This window comes from Phytophthora sojae (genome assembly GCF_000149755.1).
Source record: "Phytophthora sojae unplaced genomic scaffold PHYSOscaffold_12, whole genome shotgun sequence".
Taxonomy (NCBI): domain Eukaryota; phylum Oomycota; class Peronosporomycetes; order Peronosporales; family Peronosporaceae; genus Phytophthora; species Phytophthora sojae.
Window position 1 is genome coordinate 1,888,636 of NW_009258126.1, and position 14,804 is coordinate 1,903,439.

At 64.9% G+C, this 14,804-nt stretch overlaps 1 protein-coding gene across 1 annotated transcript; it reads left to right on the forward strand.

Annotated features, from left to right (window-relative positions):
- Positions 1-13: 13 nt before the first annotated feature.
- PHYSODRAFT_340811 (hypothetical protein) lies at positions 14-14,778 on the forward strand (the record flags this gene model as incomplete). The annotated part of the gene is made up of 88 exons (XM_009539040.1): positions 14-60; positions 131-215; positions 300-394; positions 469-567; positions 638-736; positions 807-905; positions 976-1,074; positions 1,145-1,243; positions 1,314-1,398; positions 1,483-1,577; positions 1,652-1,750; positions 1,821-1,905; positions 1,990-2,084; positions 2,159-2,243; positions 2,328-2,422; positions 2,497-2,595; positions 2,666-2,764; positions 2,835-2,933; positions 3,004-3,088; positions 3,173-3,267; positions 3,342-3,440; positions 3,511-3,609; positions 3,680-3,778; positions 3,849-3,928; positions 3,998-4,115; positions 4,186-4,284; positions 4,355-4,453; positions 4,524-4,622; positions 4,693-4,791; positions 4,862-4,960; positions 5,031-5,129; positions 5,200-5,298; positions 5,369-5,467; positions 5,538-5,636; positions 5,707-5,805; positions 5,876-5,974; positions 6,045-6,143; positions 6,214-6,312; positions 6,383-6,481; positions 6,552-6,650; positions 6,721-6,819; positions 6,890-6,988; positions 7,059-7,157; positions 7,228-7,326; positions 7,397-7,495; positions 7,566-7,664; positions 7,735-7,833; positions 7,904-8,002; positions 8,073-8,171; positions 8,242-8,340; positions 8,411-8,509; positions 8,580-8,678; positions 8,749-8,847; positions 8,918-9,016; positions 9,087-9,185; positions 9,256-9,354; positions 9,425-9,523; positions 9,594-9,692; positions 9,763-9,861; positions 9,932-10,030; positions 10,101-10,199; positions 10,270-10,354; positions 10,439-10,533; positions 10,608-10,706; positions 10,777-10,875; positions 10,946-11,044; positions 11,115-11,213; positions 11,284-11,382; positions 11,453-11,551; positions 11,622-11,720; positions 11,791-11,889; positions 11,960-12,058; positions 12,129-12,227; positions 12,298-12,396; positions 12,467-12,565; positions 12,636-12,734; positions 12,805-12,903; positions 12,974-13,058; positions 13,143-13,237; positions 13,312-13,410; positions 13,481-13,579; positions 13,650-13,748; positions 13,819-13,903; positions 13,988-14,082; positions 14,157-14,255; positions 14,326-14,424; positions 14,495-14,593; positions 14,664-14,778. 88 exons carry the CDS (start codon positions 14-16, stop codon positions 14,776-14,778), a joined length of 8,532 nt encoding a protein of 2,843 aa, XP_009537335.1.
- Positions 14,779-14,804: the final 26 nt, after the last annotated feature.

Sequence of the window (14,804 nt, forward strand, 5' to 3'; positions counted from 1 at the left end):
ACAGGAGGGAGACATGGACGCCTTTCCGAGGGTTTCCGCCGGTATGGTTCGTCTCGATGGGTGTGTCAGAACGTAACTAGAGCAGCGCAACCCGGCGTTGCCGCCTCCGAGCCCCTCTTGCTATCGCCAGGGCCGGAAACCGCGGTACGGGCGCTACGGTCGGCAGCCGACAGGAGGGAGACATGGAGGCCTTTCCGAGGGTTTCCGCTGGTATGGTTCGTCTCGGTGGGTGTGTCAGAACGTAACTAGAGCAGTGCAACCCGGCGTTACCGCCTCCGAGCCCGTCTTGCTATCGCTAGGGCCGGAAACCGCGGTACGGGCGCTACGGTCGGCAGCCGACAGGAGGGAGACATGGACGCCTTTCCGAGGGTTTCCACCGGTATGGTTCGTCTCGGTGGGTGTGTCAGAACGTAACTAGAGCAGTGCAACCCGGCGTTGCCGCCTCCGAGCCCGTCTTGCTATCGCCAGGGCCGGAAACCGCGGTACGGGCGCTACGGTCGGCAGCCGACAGGAGGGAGACATGGACGCCTTTCCGAGGGTTTCCGCCGGTATGGTTCGTCTCGGTGGGTGTGTCAGAACGTAACTAGAGCAGTGCAACCCGGCGTTGCCGCCTCCGAGCCCGTCTTGCTATCGCCAGGGCCGGAAACCGCGGTACGGGCGCTACGGTCGGCAGCCGACAGGAGGGAGACATGGACGCCTTTCCGAGGGTTTCCGCCGGTATGGTTCGTCTCGGTGGGTGTGTCAGAACGTAACTAGAGCAGTGCAACCCGGCGTTGCCGCCTCCGAGCCCGTCTTGCTATCGCCAGGGCCGGAAACCGCGGTACGGGCGCTACGGTCGGCAGCCGACAGGAGGGAGACATGGACGCCTTTCCGAGGGTTTCCGCCGGTATGGTTCGTCTCGGTGGGTGTGTCAGAACGTAACTAGAGCAGTGCAACCCGGCGTTGCCGCCTCCGAGCCCGTCTTGCTATCGCCAGGGCCGGAAACCGCGGTACGGGCGCTACGGTCGGCAGCCGACAGGAGGGAGACATGGAGGCCTTTCCGAGGGTTTCCGCCGGTATGGTTCGTCTCGGTGGGTGTGTCAGAACGTAACTAGAGCAGTGCAACCCGGCGTTGCCGCCTCCGAGCCCGTCTTGCTATCGCCAGGGCCGGAAACCGCGGTACGGGCGCTACGGTCGGCAGCCGACAGGAGGGAGACATGGACGCCTTTCCGAGGGTTTCCGCCGGTATGGTTCGTCTCGGTGGGTGTGTCAGAACGTAACTAGAGCAGTGCAACCCGGCGTTGCCGTCTCCGAGCCCGTCTTGCTATCGCCAGGGCCGGAAACCGCGGTACGGGCGCTACGGTCGGCAGCCGACAGGAGGGAGACATGGACGCCTTTCCGAGGGTTTCCGCCGGTATGGTTCGTCTCGGTGGGTGTGTCAGAACGTAACTAGAGCAGTGCAACCCGGCGTTGCCGCCTCCGAGCCCGTCTTGCTATCGCCAGGGCCGGAAACCGCGGTACGGGCGCTACGGTCGGCAGCCGACAGGAGAGAGACATGGACGCCTTTCCGAGGGTTTCCGCCGGTATGGTTCGTCTCGGTGGGTGTGTCAGAACGTAACTAGAGCAGTGCAACCCGGCGTTGCCGTCTCCGAGCCCGTCTTGCTATCGCCAGGGCCGGAAACCGCGGTACGGGCGCTACGGTCGGCAGCCGACAGGAGGGAGACATGGACGCCTTTCCGAGGGTTTCCGCCGGTATGGTTCGTCTCGGTGGGTGTGTCAGAACGTAACTAGAGCAGTGCAACCCGGCGTTGCCGTCTCCGAGCCCGTCTTGCTATCGCCAGGGCCGGAAACCGCGGTACGGGCGCTACGGTCGGCAGCCGACAGGAGGGAGACATGGACGCCTTTCCGAGGGTTTCCGCCGGTATGGTTCGTCTCGGTGGGTGTGTCAGAACGTAACTAGAGCAGTGCAACCCGGCGTTGCCGCCTCCGAGCCCGTCTTGCTATCGCCAGGGCCGGAAACCGCGGTACGGGCGCTACGGTCGGCAGCCGACAGGAGAGAGACATGGACGCCTTTCCGAGGGTTTCCGCCGGTATGGTTCGTCTCGGTGGGTGTGTCAGAACGTAACTAGAGCAGTGCAACCCGGCGTTGCCGCCTCCGAGCCCGTCTTGCTATCGCCAGGGCCGGAAACCGCGGTACGGGCGCTACGGTCGGCAGCCGACAGGAGAGAGACATGGACGCCTTTCCGAGGGTTTCCGCCGGTATGGTTCGTCTCGGTGGGTGTGTCAGAACGTAACTAGAGCAGTGCAACCCGGCGTTGCCGCCTCCGAGCCCGTCTTGCTATCGCCAGGGCCGGAAACCGCGGTACGGGCGCTACGGTCGGCAGCCGACAGGAGAGAGACATGGACGCCTTTCCGAGGGTTTCCGCCGGTATGGTTCGTCTCGGTGGGTGTGTCAGAACGTAACTAGAGCAGTGCAACCCGGCGTTGCCGCCTCCGAGCCCGTCTTGCTATCGCCAGGGCCGGAAACCGCGGTACGGGCGCTACGGTCGGCAGCCGACAGGAGGGAGACATGGACGCCTTTCCGAGGGTTTCCGCCGGTATGGTTCGTCTCGGTGGGTGTGTCAGAACGTAACTAGAGCAGTGCAACCCGGCGTTGCCGCCTCCGAGCCCGTCTTGCTATCGCCAGGGCCGGAAACCGCGGTACGGGCGCTACGGTCGGCAGCCGACAGGAGGGAGACATGGACGCCTTTCCGAGGGTTTCCGCCGGTATGGTTCGTCTCGGTGGGTGTGTCAGAACGTAACTAGAGCAGTGCAACCCGGCGTTGCCGCCTCCGAGCCCGTCTTGCTATCGCTAGGGCCGGAAACCGCGGTACGGGCGTTACGGTCGGCAGCCGACAGGAGGGAGACATGGACGCCTTTCCGAGGGTTTCCGCCGGTATGGTTCGTCTCGGTGGGTGTGTCAGAACGTAACTAGAGCAGTGCAACCCGGCGTTACCGCCTCCGAGCCCGTCTTGCTATCGCTAGGGCCGGAAACCGCGGTACGGGCGCTACGGTCGGCAGCCGACAGGAGGGAGACATGGACGCCTTTCCGAGGGTTTCCGCCGGTATGGTTCGTCTCGGTGGGTGTGTCAGAACGTAACTAGAGCAGCGCAACCCGGCGTTGCCGCCTCCGAGCCCCTCTTGCTATCGCCAGGGCCGGAAACCGCGGTACGGGCGCTACGGTCGGCAGCCGACGGGAGGGAGACATGGACGCCTTTCCGAGGGTTTCCGCCGGTATGGTTCGTCTCGGTGGGTGTGTCAGAACGTAACTAGAGCAGCGCAACCCGGCGTTGCCGCCTCCGAGCCCGTCTTGCTATCGCCAGGGCCGGAAACCGCGGTACGGGCGCTACGGTCGGCAGCCGACAGGAGGGAGACATGGACGCCTTTCCGAGGGTTTCCGCCGGTATGGTTCGTCTCGGTGGGTGTGTCAGAACGTAACTAGAGCAGCGCAACCCGGCGTTGCCGCCTCCGAGCCCGTCTTGCTATCGCCAGGGCCGGAAACCGCGGTACGGGCGCTACGGTCGGCAGCCGACAGGAGGGAGACATGGACGCCTTTCCGAGGGTTTCCGCCGGTATGGTTCGTCTCGGTGGGTGTGTCAGAACGTAACTAGAGCAGCGCAACCCGGCGTTGCCGCCTCCGAGCCCGTCTTGCTATCGCCAGGGCCGGAAACCGCGGTACGGGCGCTACGGTCGGCAGCCGACAGGAGGGAGACATGGACGCCTTTCCGAGGGTTTCCGCCGGTATGGTTCGTCTCGGTGGGTGTGTCAGAACGTAACTAGAGCAGCGCAACCCGGCGTTGCCGCCTCCGAGCCCGTCTTGCTATCGCCAGGGCCGGAAACCGCGGTACGGGCGCTACGGTCGGCAGCCGACAGGAGGGAGACATGGACGCCTTTCCGAGGGTTTCCGCCGGTATGGTTCGTCTCGGTGGGTGTTCAGAACGTAACTAGAGCAGCGCAACCCGGCGTTGCCGCCTCCGAGGCCGTCTTGCTATCGCCAGGGCCGGAAACCGCGGTACGGGCGCTACGGTCGGCAGCCGACAGGAGGGAGACATGGACGCCTTTCCGAGGGTTTCCGCCGGTATGGTTCGTCTCGGTGGGTGTGTCAGAACGTAACTAGAGCAGCGCAACCCGGCGTTGCCGCCTCCGAGGCCGTCTTGTTATCGCCAGGGCCGGAAACCGCGGTACGGGCGCTACGGTCGGCAGCCGACAGGAGGGAGACATGGACGCCTTTCCGAGGGTTTCCGCCGGTATGGTTCGTCTCGGTGGGTGTGTCAGAACGTAACTAGAGCAGTGCAACCCGGCGTTGCCGCCTCCGAGCCCGTCTTGCTATCGTCAGGGCCGGAAACCGCGGTACGGGCGCTACGGTCGGCAGCCGACAGGAGGGAGACATGGACGCCTTTCCGAGGGTTTCCGCCGGTATGGTTCGTCTCGGTGGGTGTGTCAGAACGTAACTAGAGCAGTGCAACCCGGCGTTGCCGCCTCCGAGACCGTCTTGCTATCGCCAGGGCCGGAAACCGCGGTACGGGCGCTACGGTCGGCAGCCGACAGGAGGGAGACATGGACGCCTTTCCGAGGGTTTCCGCCGGTATGGTTCGTCTCGGTGGGTGTGTCAGAACGTAACTAGAGCAGCGCAACCCGGCATTGCCGCCTCCGAGCCCCTCTTGCTATCGCCAGGGCCGGAAACCGCGGTACGGGCGCTACGGTCGGCAGCCGACAGGAGGGAGACATGGACGCCTTTCCGAGGGTTTCCGCCGGTATGGTTCGTCTCGGTGGGTGTGTCAGAACGTAACTAGAGCAGCGCAACCCGGCGTTGCCGCCTCCGAGCCCGTCTTGCTATCGCCAGGGCCGGAAACCGCGGTACGGGCGCTACGATCGCCAGCCGACAGGAGGGAGACATGGAGGCCTTTCCGAGGGTTTCCACCGGTATGGTTCGTCTCGGTGGGTGTGTCAGAACGTAACTAGAGCAGCGCAACCCGGCGTTGCCGCCTCCGAGCCCCTCTTGCTATCGCCAGGGCCGGAAACCGCGGTACGGGCGCTACGGTCGGCAGCCGACAGGAGGGAGACATGGACGCCTTTCCGAGGGTTTCCGCCGGTATGGTTCGTCTCGGTGGGTGTGTCAGAACGTAACTAGAGCAGCGCAACCCGGCGTTGCCGCCTCCGAGCCCCTCTTGCTATCGCCAGGGCCGGAAACCGCGGTACGGGCGCTACGGTCGGCAGCCGACAGGAGGGAGACATGGACGCCTTTCCGAGGGTTTCCGCCGGTATGGTTCGTCTCGGTGGGTGTGTCAGAACGTAACTAGAGCAGCGCAACCCGGCGTTGCCGCCTCCGAGCCCCTCTTGCTATCGCCAGGGCCGGAAACCGCGGTACGGGCGCTACGGTCGGCAGCCGACAGGAGGGAGACATGGACGCCTTTCCGAGGGTTTCCGCCGGTATGGTTCGTCTCGGTGGGTGTGTCAGAACGTAACTAGAGCAGCGCAACCCGGCGTTGCCGCCTCCGAGCCCGTCTTGCTATCGCCAGGGCCGGAAACCGCGGTACGGGCGCTACGGTCGGCAGCCGACAGGAGGGAGACATGGACGCCTTTCCGAGGGTTTCCGCCGGTATGGTTCGTCTCGGTGGGTGTGTCAGAACGTAACTAGAGCAGCGCAACCCGGCGTTGCCGCCTCCGAGCCCGTCTTGCTATCGCCAGGGCCGGAAACCGCGGTACGGGCGCTACGGTCGGCAGCCGACAGGAGGGAGACATGGAGGCCTTTCCGAGGGTTTCCGCTGGTATGGTTCTTCTCGGTGGGTGTGTCAGAACGTAACTAGAGCAGCGCAACCCGGCGTTGCCGCCTCCGAGCCCCTCTTGCTATCGCCAGGGCCGGAAACCGCGGTACGGGCGCTACGGTCGGCAGCCGACAGGAGGGAGACATGGACGCCTTTCCGAGGGTTTCCGCCGGTATGGTTCGTCTCGGTGGGTGTGTCAGAACGTAACTAGAGCAGCGCAACCCGGCGTTGCCGCCTCCGAGCCCGTCTTGCTATCGCCAGGGCCGGAAACCGCGGTACGGGCGCTACGGTCGGCAGCCGACAGGAGGGAGACATGGACGCCTTTCCGAGGGTTTCCGCCGGTATGGTTCGTCTCGGTGGGTGTGTCAGAACGTAACTAGAGCAGTGCAACCCGGCGTTGCCGCCTCCGAGCCCGTCTTGCTATCGCCAGGGCCGGAAACCGCGGTACGGGCGCTACGGTCGGCAGCCGACAGGAGGGAGACATGGACGCCTTTCCGAGGGTTTCCGCCGGTATGGTTCGTCTCGGTGGGTGTGTCAGAACGTAACTAGAGCAGTGCAACCCGGCGTTGCCGCCTCCGAGCCCCTCTTGCTATCGCCAGGGCCGGAAACCGCGGTACGGGCGCTACGGTCGGCAACCGACAGGAGGGAGACATGGACGCCTTTCCGAGGGTTTCCGCCGGTATGGTTCGTCTCGGTGGGTGTGTCAGAACGTAACTAGAGCAGTGCAACCCGGCGTTGCCGCCTCCGAGCCCGTCTTGCTATCGCCAGGGCCGGAAACCGCGGTACGGGCGCTACGGTCGGCAGCCGACAGGAGGGAGACATGGACGCCTTTCCGAGGGTTTCCGCCGGTATGGTTCGTCTCGGTGGGTGTGTCAGAACGTAACTAGAGCAGTGCAACCCGGCGTTGCCGTCTCCGAGCCCGTCTTGCTATCGCCAGGGCCGGAAACCGCGGTACGGGCGCTACGGTCGGCAGCCGACAGGAGGGAGACATGGACGCCTTTCCGAGGGTTTCCGCCGGTATGGTTCGTCTCGGTGGGTGTGTCAGAACGTAACTAGAGCAGTGCAACCCGGCGTTGCCGCCTCCGAGCCCCTCTTGCTATCGCCAGGGCCGGAAACCGCGGTACGGGCGCTACGGTCGGCAGCCGACAGGAGGGAGACATGGACGCCTTTCCGAGGGTTTCCGCCGGTATGGTTCGTCTCGGTGGGTGTGTCAGAACGTAACTAGAGCAGTGCAACCCGGCGTTGCCGCCTCCGAGCCCCTCTTGCTATCGCCAGGGCCGGAAACCGCGGTACGGGCGCTACGGTCGGCAGCCGACAGGAGGGAGACATGGACGCCTTTCCGAGGGTTTCCGCCGGTATGGTTCGTCTCGGTGGGTGTGTCAGAACGTAACTAGAGCAGTGCAACCCGGCGTTGCCGCCTCCGAGCCCCTCTTGCTATCGCCAGGGCCGGAAACCGCGGTACGGGCGCTACGGTCGGCAGCCGACAGGAGGGAGACATGGACGCCTTTCCGAGGGTTTCCGCCGGTATGGTTCGTCTCGGTGGGTGTGTCAGAACGTAACTAGAGCAGTGCAACCCGGCGTTGCCGCCTCCGAGCCCCTCTTGCTATCGCCAGGGCCGGAAACCGCGGTACGGGCGCTACGGTCGGCAGCCGACAGGAGGGAGACATGGACGCCTTTCCGAGGGTTTCCGCCGGTATGGTTCGTCTCGGTGGGTGTGTCAGAACGTAACTAGAGCAGCGCAACCCGGCGTTGCCGCCTCCGAGCCCGTCTTGCTATCGCCAGGGCCGGAAACCGCGGTACGGGCGCTACGGTCGGCAGCCGACAGGAGGGAGACATGGACGCCTTTCCGAGGGTTTCCACCGGTATGGTTCGTCTCGGTGGGTGTGTCAGAACGTAACTAGAGCAGTGCAACCCGGCGTTGCCGCCTCCGAGCCCGTCTTGCTATCGCCAGGGCCGGAAACCGCGGTACGGGCGCTACGGTCGGCAGCCGACAGGAGGGAGACATGGACGCCTTTCCGAGGGTTTCCGCCGGTATGGTTCGTCTCGGTGGGTGTGTCAGAACGTAACTAGAGCAGCGCAACCCGGCGTTGCCGCCTCCGAGCCCGTCTTGCTATCGCCAGGGCCGGAAACCGCGGTACGGGCGCTACGGTCGGCAGCCGACAGGAGGGAGACATGGACGCCTTTCCGAGGGTTTCCGCCGGTATGGTTCGTCTCGGTGGGTGTGTCAGAACGTAACTAGAGCAGCGCAACCCGGCGTTGCCGCCTCCGAGCCCGTCTTGCTATCGCCAGGGCCGGAAACCGCGGTACGGGCGCTACGGTCGGCAGCCGACAGGAGGGAGACATGGACGCCTTTCCGAGGGTTTCCGCCGGTATGGTTCGTCTCGGTGGGTGTGTCAGAACGTAACTAGAGCAGTGCAACCCGGCGTTGCCGCCTCCGAGCCCGTCTTGCTATCGCCAGGGCCGGAAACCGCGGTACGGGCGCTACGGTCGGCAGCCGACAGGAGGGAGACATGGACGCCTTTCCGAGGGTTTCCGCCGGTATGGTTCGTCTCGGTGGGTGTGTCAGAACGTAACTAGAGCAGTGCAACCCGGCGTTGCCGCCTCCGAGCCCGTCTTGCTATCGCCAGGGCCGGAAACCGCGGTACGGGCGCTACGGTCGGCAGCCGACAGGAGGGAGACATGGACGCCTTTCCGAGGGTTTCCGCCGGTATGGTTCGTCTCGGTGGGTGTGTCAGAACGTAACTAGAGCAGTGCAACCCGGCGTTGCCGCCTCCGAGCCCGTCTTGCTATCGCCAGGGCCGGAAACCGCGGTACGGGCGCTACGGTCGGCAGCCGACAGGAGGGAGACATGGACGCCTTTCCGAGGGTTTCCGCCGGTATGGTTCGTCTCGGTGGGTGTGTCAGAACGTAACTAGAGCAGTGCAACCCGGCGTTGCCGCCTCCGAGCCCGTCTTGCTATCGCCAGGGCCGGAAACCGCGGTACGGGCGCTACGGTCGGCAGCCGACAGGAGGGAGACATGGACGCCTTTCCGAGGGTTTCCGCCGGTATGGTTCGTCTCGGTGGGTGTGTCAGAACGTAACTAGAGCAGTGCAACCCGGCGTTGCCGCCTCCGAGCCCCTCTTGCTATCGCCAGGGCCGGAAACCGCGGTACGGGCGCTACGGTCGGCAGCCGACAGGAGGGAGACATGGACGCCTTTCCGAGGGTTTCCGCCGGTATGGTTCGTCTCGGTGGGTGTGTCAGAACGTAACTAGAGCAGTGCAACCCGGCGTTGCCGCCTCCGAGCCCGTCTTGCTATCGCCAGGGCCGGAAACCGCGGTACGGGCGCTACGGTCGGCAGCCGACAGGAGGGAGACATGGACGCCTTTCCGAGGGTTTCCGCCGGTATGGTTCGTCTCGGTGGGTGTGTCAGAACGTAACTAGAGCAGTGCAACCCGGCGTTGCCGTCTCCGAGCCCGTCTTGCTATCGCCAGGGCCGGAAACCGCGGTACGGGCGCTACGGTCGGCAGCCGACAGGAGGGAGACATGGACGCCTTTCCGAGGGTTTCCGCCGGTATGGTTCGTCTCGGTGGGTGTGTCAGAACGTAACTAGAGCAGTGCAACCCGGCGTTGCCGCCTCCGAGCCCGTCTTGCTATCGCCAGGGCCGGAAACCGCGGTACGGGCGCTACGGTCGGCAGCCGACAGGAGGGAGACATGGACGCCTTTCCGAGGGTTTCCACCGGTATGGTTCGTCTCGGTGGGTGTGTCAGAACGTAACTAGAACAGCGCAACCCGGCGTTGCCGCCTCCGAGCCCGTCTTGCTATCGCCAGGGCCGGAAACCGCGGTACGGGCGCTACGGTCGGCAGCCGACAGGAGGGAGACATGGACGCCTTTCCGAGGGTTTCCGCCGGTATGGTTCGTCTCGGTGGGTGTGTCAGAACGTAACTAGAGCAGCGCAACCCGGCGTTGCCGCCTCCGAGCCCGTCTTGTTATCGCCAGGGCCGGAAACCGCGGTACGGGCGCTACGGTCGGCAGCCGACAGGAGGGAGACATGGACGCCTTTCCGAGGGTTTCCGCCGGTATGGTTCGTCTCGGTGGGTGTGTCAGAACGTAACTAGAGCAGCGCAACCCGGCGTTGCCGCCTCCGAGCCCGTCTTGTTATCGCCAGGGCCGGAAACCGCGGTACGGGCGCTACGGTCGGCAGCCGACAGGAGGGAGACATGGACGCCTTTCCGAGGGTTTCCGCCGGTATGGTTCGTCTCGGTGGGTGTGTCAGAACGTAACTAGAGCAGCGCAACCCGGCGTTGCCGCCTCCGAGCCCGTCTTGCTATCGCCAGGGCCGGAAACCGCGGTACGGGCGCTACGGTCGGCAGCCGACAGGAGGGAGACATGGACGCCTTTCCGAGGGTTTCCGCCGGTATGGTTCGTCTCGGTGGGTGTGTCAGAACGTAACTAGAGCAGTGCAACCCGGCGTTGCCGTCTCCGAGCCCGTCTTGCTATCGCCAGGGCCGGAAACCGCGGTACGGGCGCTACGGTCGGCAGCCGACAGGAGGGAGACATGGAGGCCTTTCCGAGGGTTTCCACCGGTATGGTTCGTCTCGGTGGGTGTGTCAGAACGTAACTAGAGCAGCGCAACCCGGCGTTGCCGCCTCCGAGCCCGTCTTGCTATCGCCAGGGCCGGAAACCGCGGTACGGGCGCTACGGTCGGCAGCCGACAGGAGGGAGACATGGACGCCTTTCCGAGGGTTTCCGCCTGTATGGTTCGTCTCGGTGGGTGTGTCAGAACGTAACTAGAGCAGTGCAACCCGGCGTTGCCGTCTCCGAGCTCGTCTTGCTATCGCCAGGGCCGGAAACCGCGGTACGGGCGCTACGGTCGGCAGCCGACAGGAGGGAGACATGGAGGCCTTTCCGAGGGTTTCCGCCTGTATGGTTCGTCTCGGTGGGTGTGTCAGAACGTAACTAGAGCAGTGCAACCCGGCGTTGCCGCCTCCGAGCCCCTCTTGCTATCGCCAGGGCCGGAAACCGCGGTACGGGCGCTACGGTCGGCAGCCGACAGGAGGGAGACATGGACGCCTTTCCGAGGGTTTCCGCCGGTATGGTTCGTCTCGGTGGGTGTGTCAGAACGTAACTAGAGCAGTGCAACCCGGCGTTGCCGCCTCCGAGCCCGTCTTGCTATCGCCAGGGCCGGAAACCGCGGTACGGGCGCTACGGTCGGCAGCCGACAGGAGGGAGACATGGACGCCTTTCCGAGGGTTTCCGCCGGTATGGTTCGTCTCGGTGGGTGTGTCAGAACGTAACTAGAGCAGCGCAACCCGGCGTTGCCGCCTCCGAGCCCGTCTTGCTATCGCCAGGGCCGGAAACCGCGGTACGGGCGCTACGGTCGGCAGCCGACAGGAGGGAGACATGGACGCCTTTCCGAGGGTTTCCGCCGGTATGGTTCGTCTCGGTGGGTGTGTCAGAACGTAACTAGAGCAGTGCAACCCGGCGTTGCCGCCTCCGAGCCCGTCTTGCTATCGCCAGGGCCGGAAACGGTGGTACGGGCGCTACGGTCGGCAGCCGACAGGAGGGAGACATGGACGCCTTTCCGAGGGTTTCCGCCGGTATGGTTCGTCTCGGTGGGTGTGTCAGAACGTAACTAGAGCAGCGCAACCCGGCGTTGCCGCCTCCGAGCCCCTCTTGCTATCGCCAGGGCCGGAAACCGCGGTACGGGCGCTACGGTCGGCAGCCGACAGGAGGGAGACATGGACGCCTTTCCGAGGGTTTCCGCCGGTATGGTTCGTCTCGGTGGGTGTGTCAGAACGTAACTAGAGCAGCGCAACCCGGCGTTGCCGCCTCCGAGCCCGTCTTGCTATCGCCAGGGCCGGAAACCGCGGTACGGGCGCTACGGTCGGCAGCCGACAGGAGGGAGACATGGACGCCTTTCCGAGGGTTTCCGCCGGTATGGTTCGTCTCGGTGGGTGTGTCAGAACGTAACTAGAGCAGTGCAACCCGGCGTTGCCGCCTCCGAGCCCGTCTTGCTATCGCCAGGGCCGGAAACCGCGGTACGGGCGCTACGGTCGGCAGCCGACAGGAGGGAGACATGGACGCCTTTCCGAGGGTTTCCGCCGGTATGGTTCGTCTCGGTGGGTGTGTCAGAACGTAACTAGAGCAGTGCAACCCGGCGTTGCCGCCTCCGAGCCCGTCTTGCTATCGCCAGGGCCGGAAACCGCGGTACGGGCGCTACGGTCGGCAGCCGACAGGAGGGAGACATGGACGCCTTTCCGAGGGTTTCCGCCGGTATGGTTCGTCTCGGTGGGTGTGTCAGAACGTAACTAGAGCAGTGCAACCCGGCGTTGCCGCCTCCGAGCCCCTCTTGCTATCGCCAGGGCCGGAAACCGCGGTACGGGCGCTACGGTCGGCAGCCGACAGGAGGGAGACATGGACGCCTTTCCGAGGGTTTCCGCCGGTATGGTTCGTCTCGGTGGGTGTGTCAGAACGTAACTAGAGCAGTGCAACCCGGCGTTGCCGCCTCCGAGCCCGTCTTGCTATCGCCAGGGCCGGAAACCGCGGTACGGGCGCTACGGTCGGCAGCCGACAGGAGAGAGACATGGACGCCTTTCCGAAGGTTTCCACCGGTATGGTTCGTCTCGGTGGGTGTGTCAGAACGTAACTAGAGCAGTGCAACCCGGCGTTGCCGTCTCCGAGCCCGTCTTGCTATCGCCAGGGCCGGAAACCGCGGTACGGGCGCTACGGTCGGCAGCCGACAGGAGGGAGACATGGACGCCTTTCCGAGGGTTTCCGCCGGTATGGTTCGTCTCGGTGGGTGTGTCAGAACGTAACTAGAGCAGCGCAACCCGGCGTTGCCGCCTCCGAGCCCGTCTTGCTATCGCCAGGGCCGGAAACCGCGGTACGGGCGCTACGGTCGGCAGCCGACAGGAGAGAGACATGGAGGCCTTTCCGAAGGTTTCCACCGGTATGGTTCGTCTCGGTGGGTGTGTCAGAACGTAACTAGAGCAGTGCAACCCGGCGTTGCCGTCTCCGAGCCCGTCTTGCTATCGCCAGGGCCGGAAACCGCGGTACGGGCGCTACGGTCGGCAGCCGACAGGAGGGAGACATGGACGCCTTTCCGAGGGTTTCCGCCGGTATGGTTCGTCTCGGTGGGTGTGTCAGAACGTAACTAGAGCAGTGCAACCCGGCGTTGCCGTCTCCGAGCCCGTCTTGCTATCGCCAGGGCCGGAAACCGCGGTACGGGCGCTACGGTCGGCAGCCGACAGGAGGGAGACATGGACGCCTTTCCGAGGGTTTCCGCCGGTATGGTTCGTCTCGGTGGGTGTGTCAGAACGTAACTAGAGCAGTGCAACCCGGCGTTGCCGCCTCCGAGCCCGTCTTGCTATCGCCAGGGCCGGAAACCGCGGTACGGGCGCTACGGTCGGCAGCCGACAGGAGAGAGACATGGACGCCTTTCCGAGGGTTTCCGCCGGTATGGTTCGTCTCGGTGGGTGTGTCAGAACGTAACTAGAGCAGTGCAACCCGGCGTTGCCGCCTCCGAGCCCGTCTTGCTATCGCCAGGGCCGGAAACCGCGGTACGGGCGCTACGGTCGGCAGCCGACAGGAGAGAGACATGGACGCCTTTCCGAAGGTTTCCGCCGGTATGGTTCGTCTCGGTGGGTGTGTCAGAACGTAACTAGAGCAGTGCAACCCGGCGTTGCCGTCTCCGAGCCCGTCTTGCTATCGCCAGGGCCGGAAACCGCGGTACGGGCGCTACGGTCGGCAGCCGACAGGAGGGAGACATGGACGCCTTTCCGAGGGTTTCCGCCGGTATGGTTCGTCTCGGTGGGTGTGTCAGAACGTAACTAGAGCAGTGCAACCCGGCGTTGCCGCCTCCGAGCCCCTCTTGCTATCGCCAGGGCCGGAAACCGCGGTACGGGCGCTACGGTCGGCAGCCGACAGGAGGGAGACATGGACGCCTTTCCGAGGGTTTCCGCCGGTATGGTTCGTCTCGGTGGGTGTGTCAGAACGTAACTAGAGCAGTGCAACCCGGCGTTGCCGTCTCCGAGCCCCTCTTGCTATCGCCAGGGCCGGAAACCGCGGTACGGGCGCTACGGTCGGCAGCCGACAGGAGGGAGACATGGACGCCTTTCCGAGGGTTTCCGCCGGTATGGTTCGTCTCGGTGGGTGTGTCAGAACGTAACTAGAGCAGCGCAACCCGGCGTTGCCGCCTCCGAGCCCGTCTTGCTATCGCCAGGGCCGGAAACCGCGGTACGGGCGCTACGGTCGGCAGCCGACAGGAGGGAGACATGGACGCCTTTCCGAGGGTTTCCGCCTGTATGGTTCGTCTCGGTGGGTGTGTCAGAACGTAACTAGAGCAGTGCAACCCGGCGTTGCCGCCTCCGAGCCCCTCTTGCTATCGCCAGGGCCGGAAACCGCGGTACGGGCGCTACGGTCGGCAGCCGACAGGAGGGAGACATGGACGCCTTTCCGAGGGTTTCCGCCGGTATGGTTCGTCTCGGTGGGTGTGTCAGAACGTAACTAGAGCAGTGCAACCCGGCGTTGCCGCCTCCGAGCCCGTCTTGCTATCGCCAGGGCCGGAAACCGCGGTACGGGCGCTACGGTCGGCAGCCGACAGGAGAGAGACATGGACGCCTTTCCGAAGGTTTCCGCCGGTATGGTTCGTCTCGGTGGGTGTGTCAGAACGTAACTAGAGCAGTGCAACCCGGCGTTGCCGCCTCCGAGCCCGTCTTGCTATCGCCAGGGCCGGAAACCGCGGTACGGGCGCTACGGTCGGCAGCCGACAGGAGGGAGACATGGACGCCTTTCTGAGGGTTTCCGCCGGTATGGTTCGTCTCGGTGGGTGTGTCAGAACGTAACTAGAGCAGCGCAACCCGGCGTTGCCGCCTCCGAGCCCGTCTTGCTATCGCCAGGGCCGGAAACCGCGGTACGGGCGCTACGGTCGGCAGCCGACAGGAGGGAGACATGGACGCCTTTCCGAGGGTTTCCGCCGGTATGGTTCGTCTCGGTGGGTGTGTCAGAACGTAACTAGAGCAGCGCAACCCGGCGTGCCG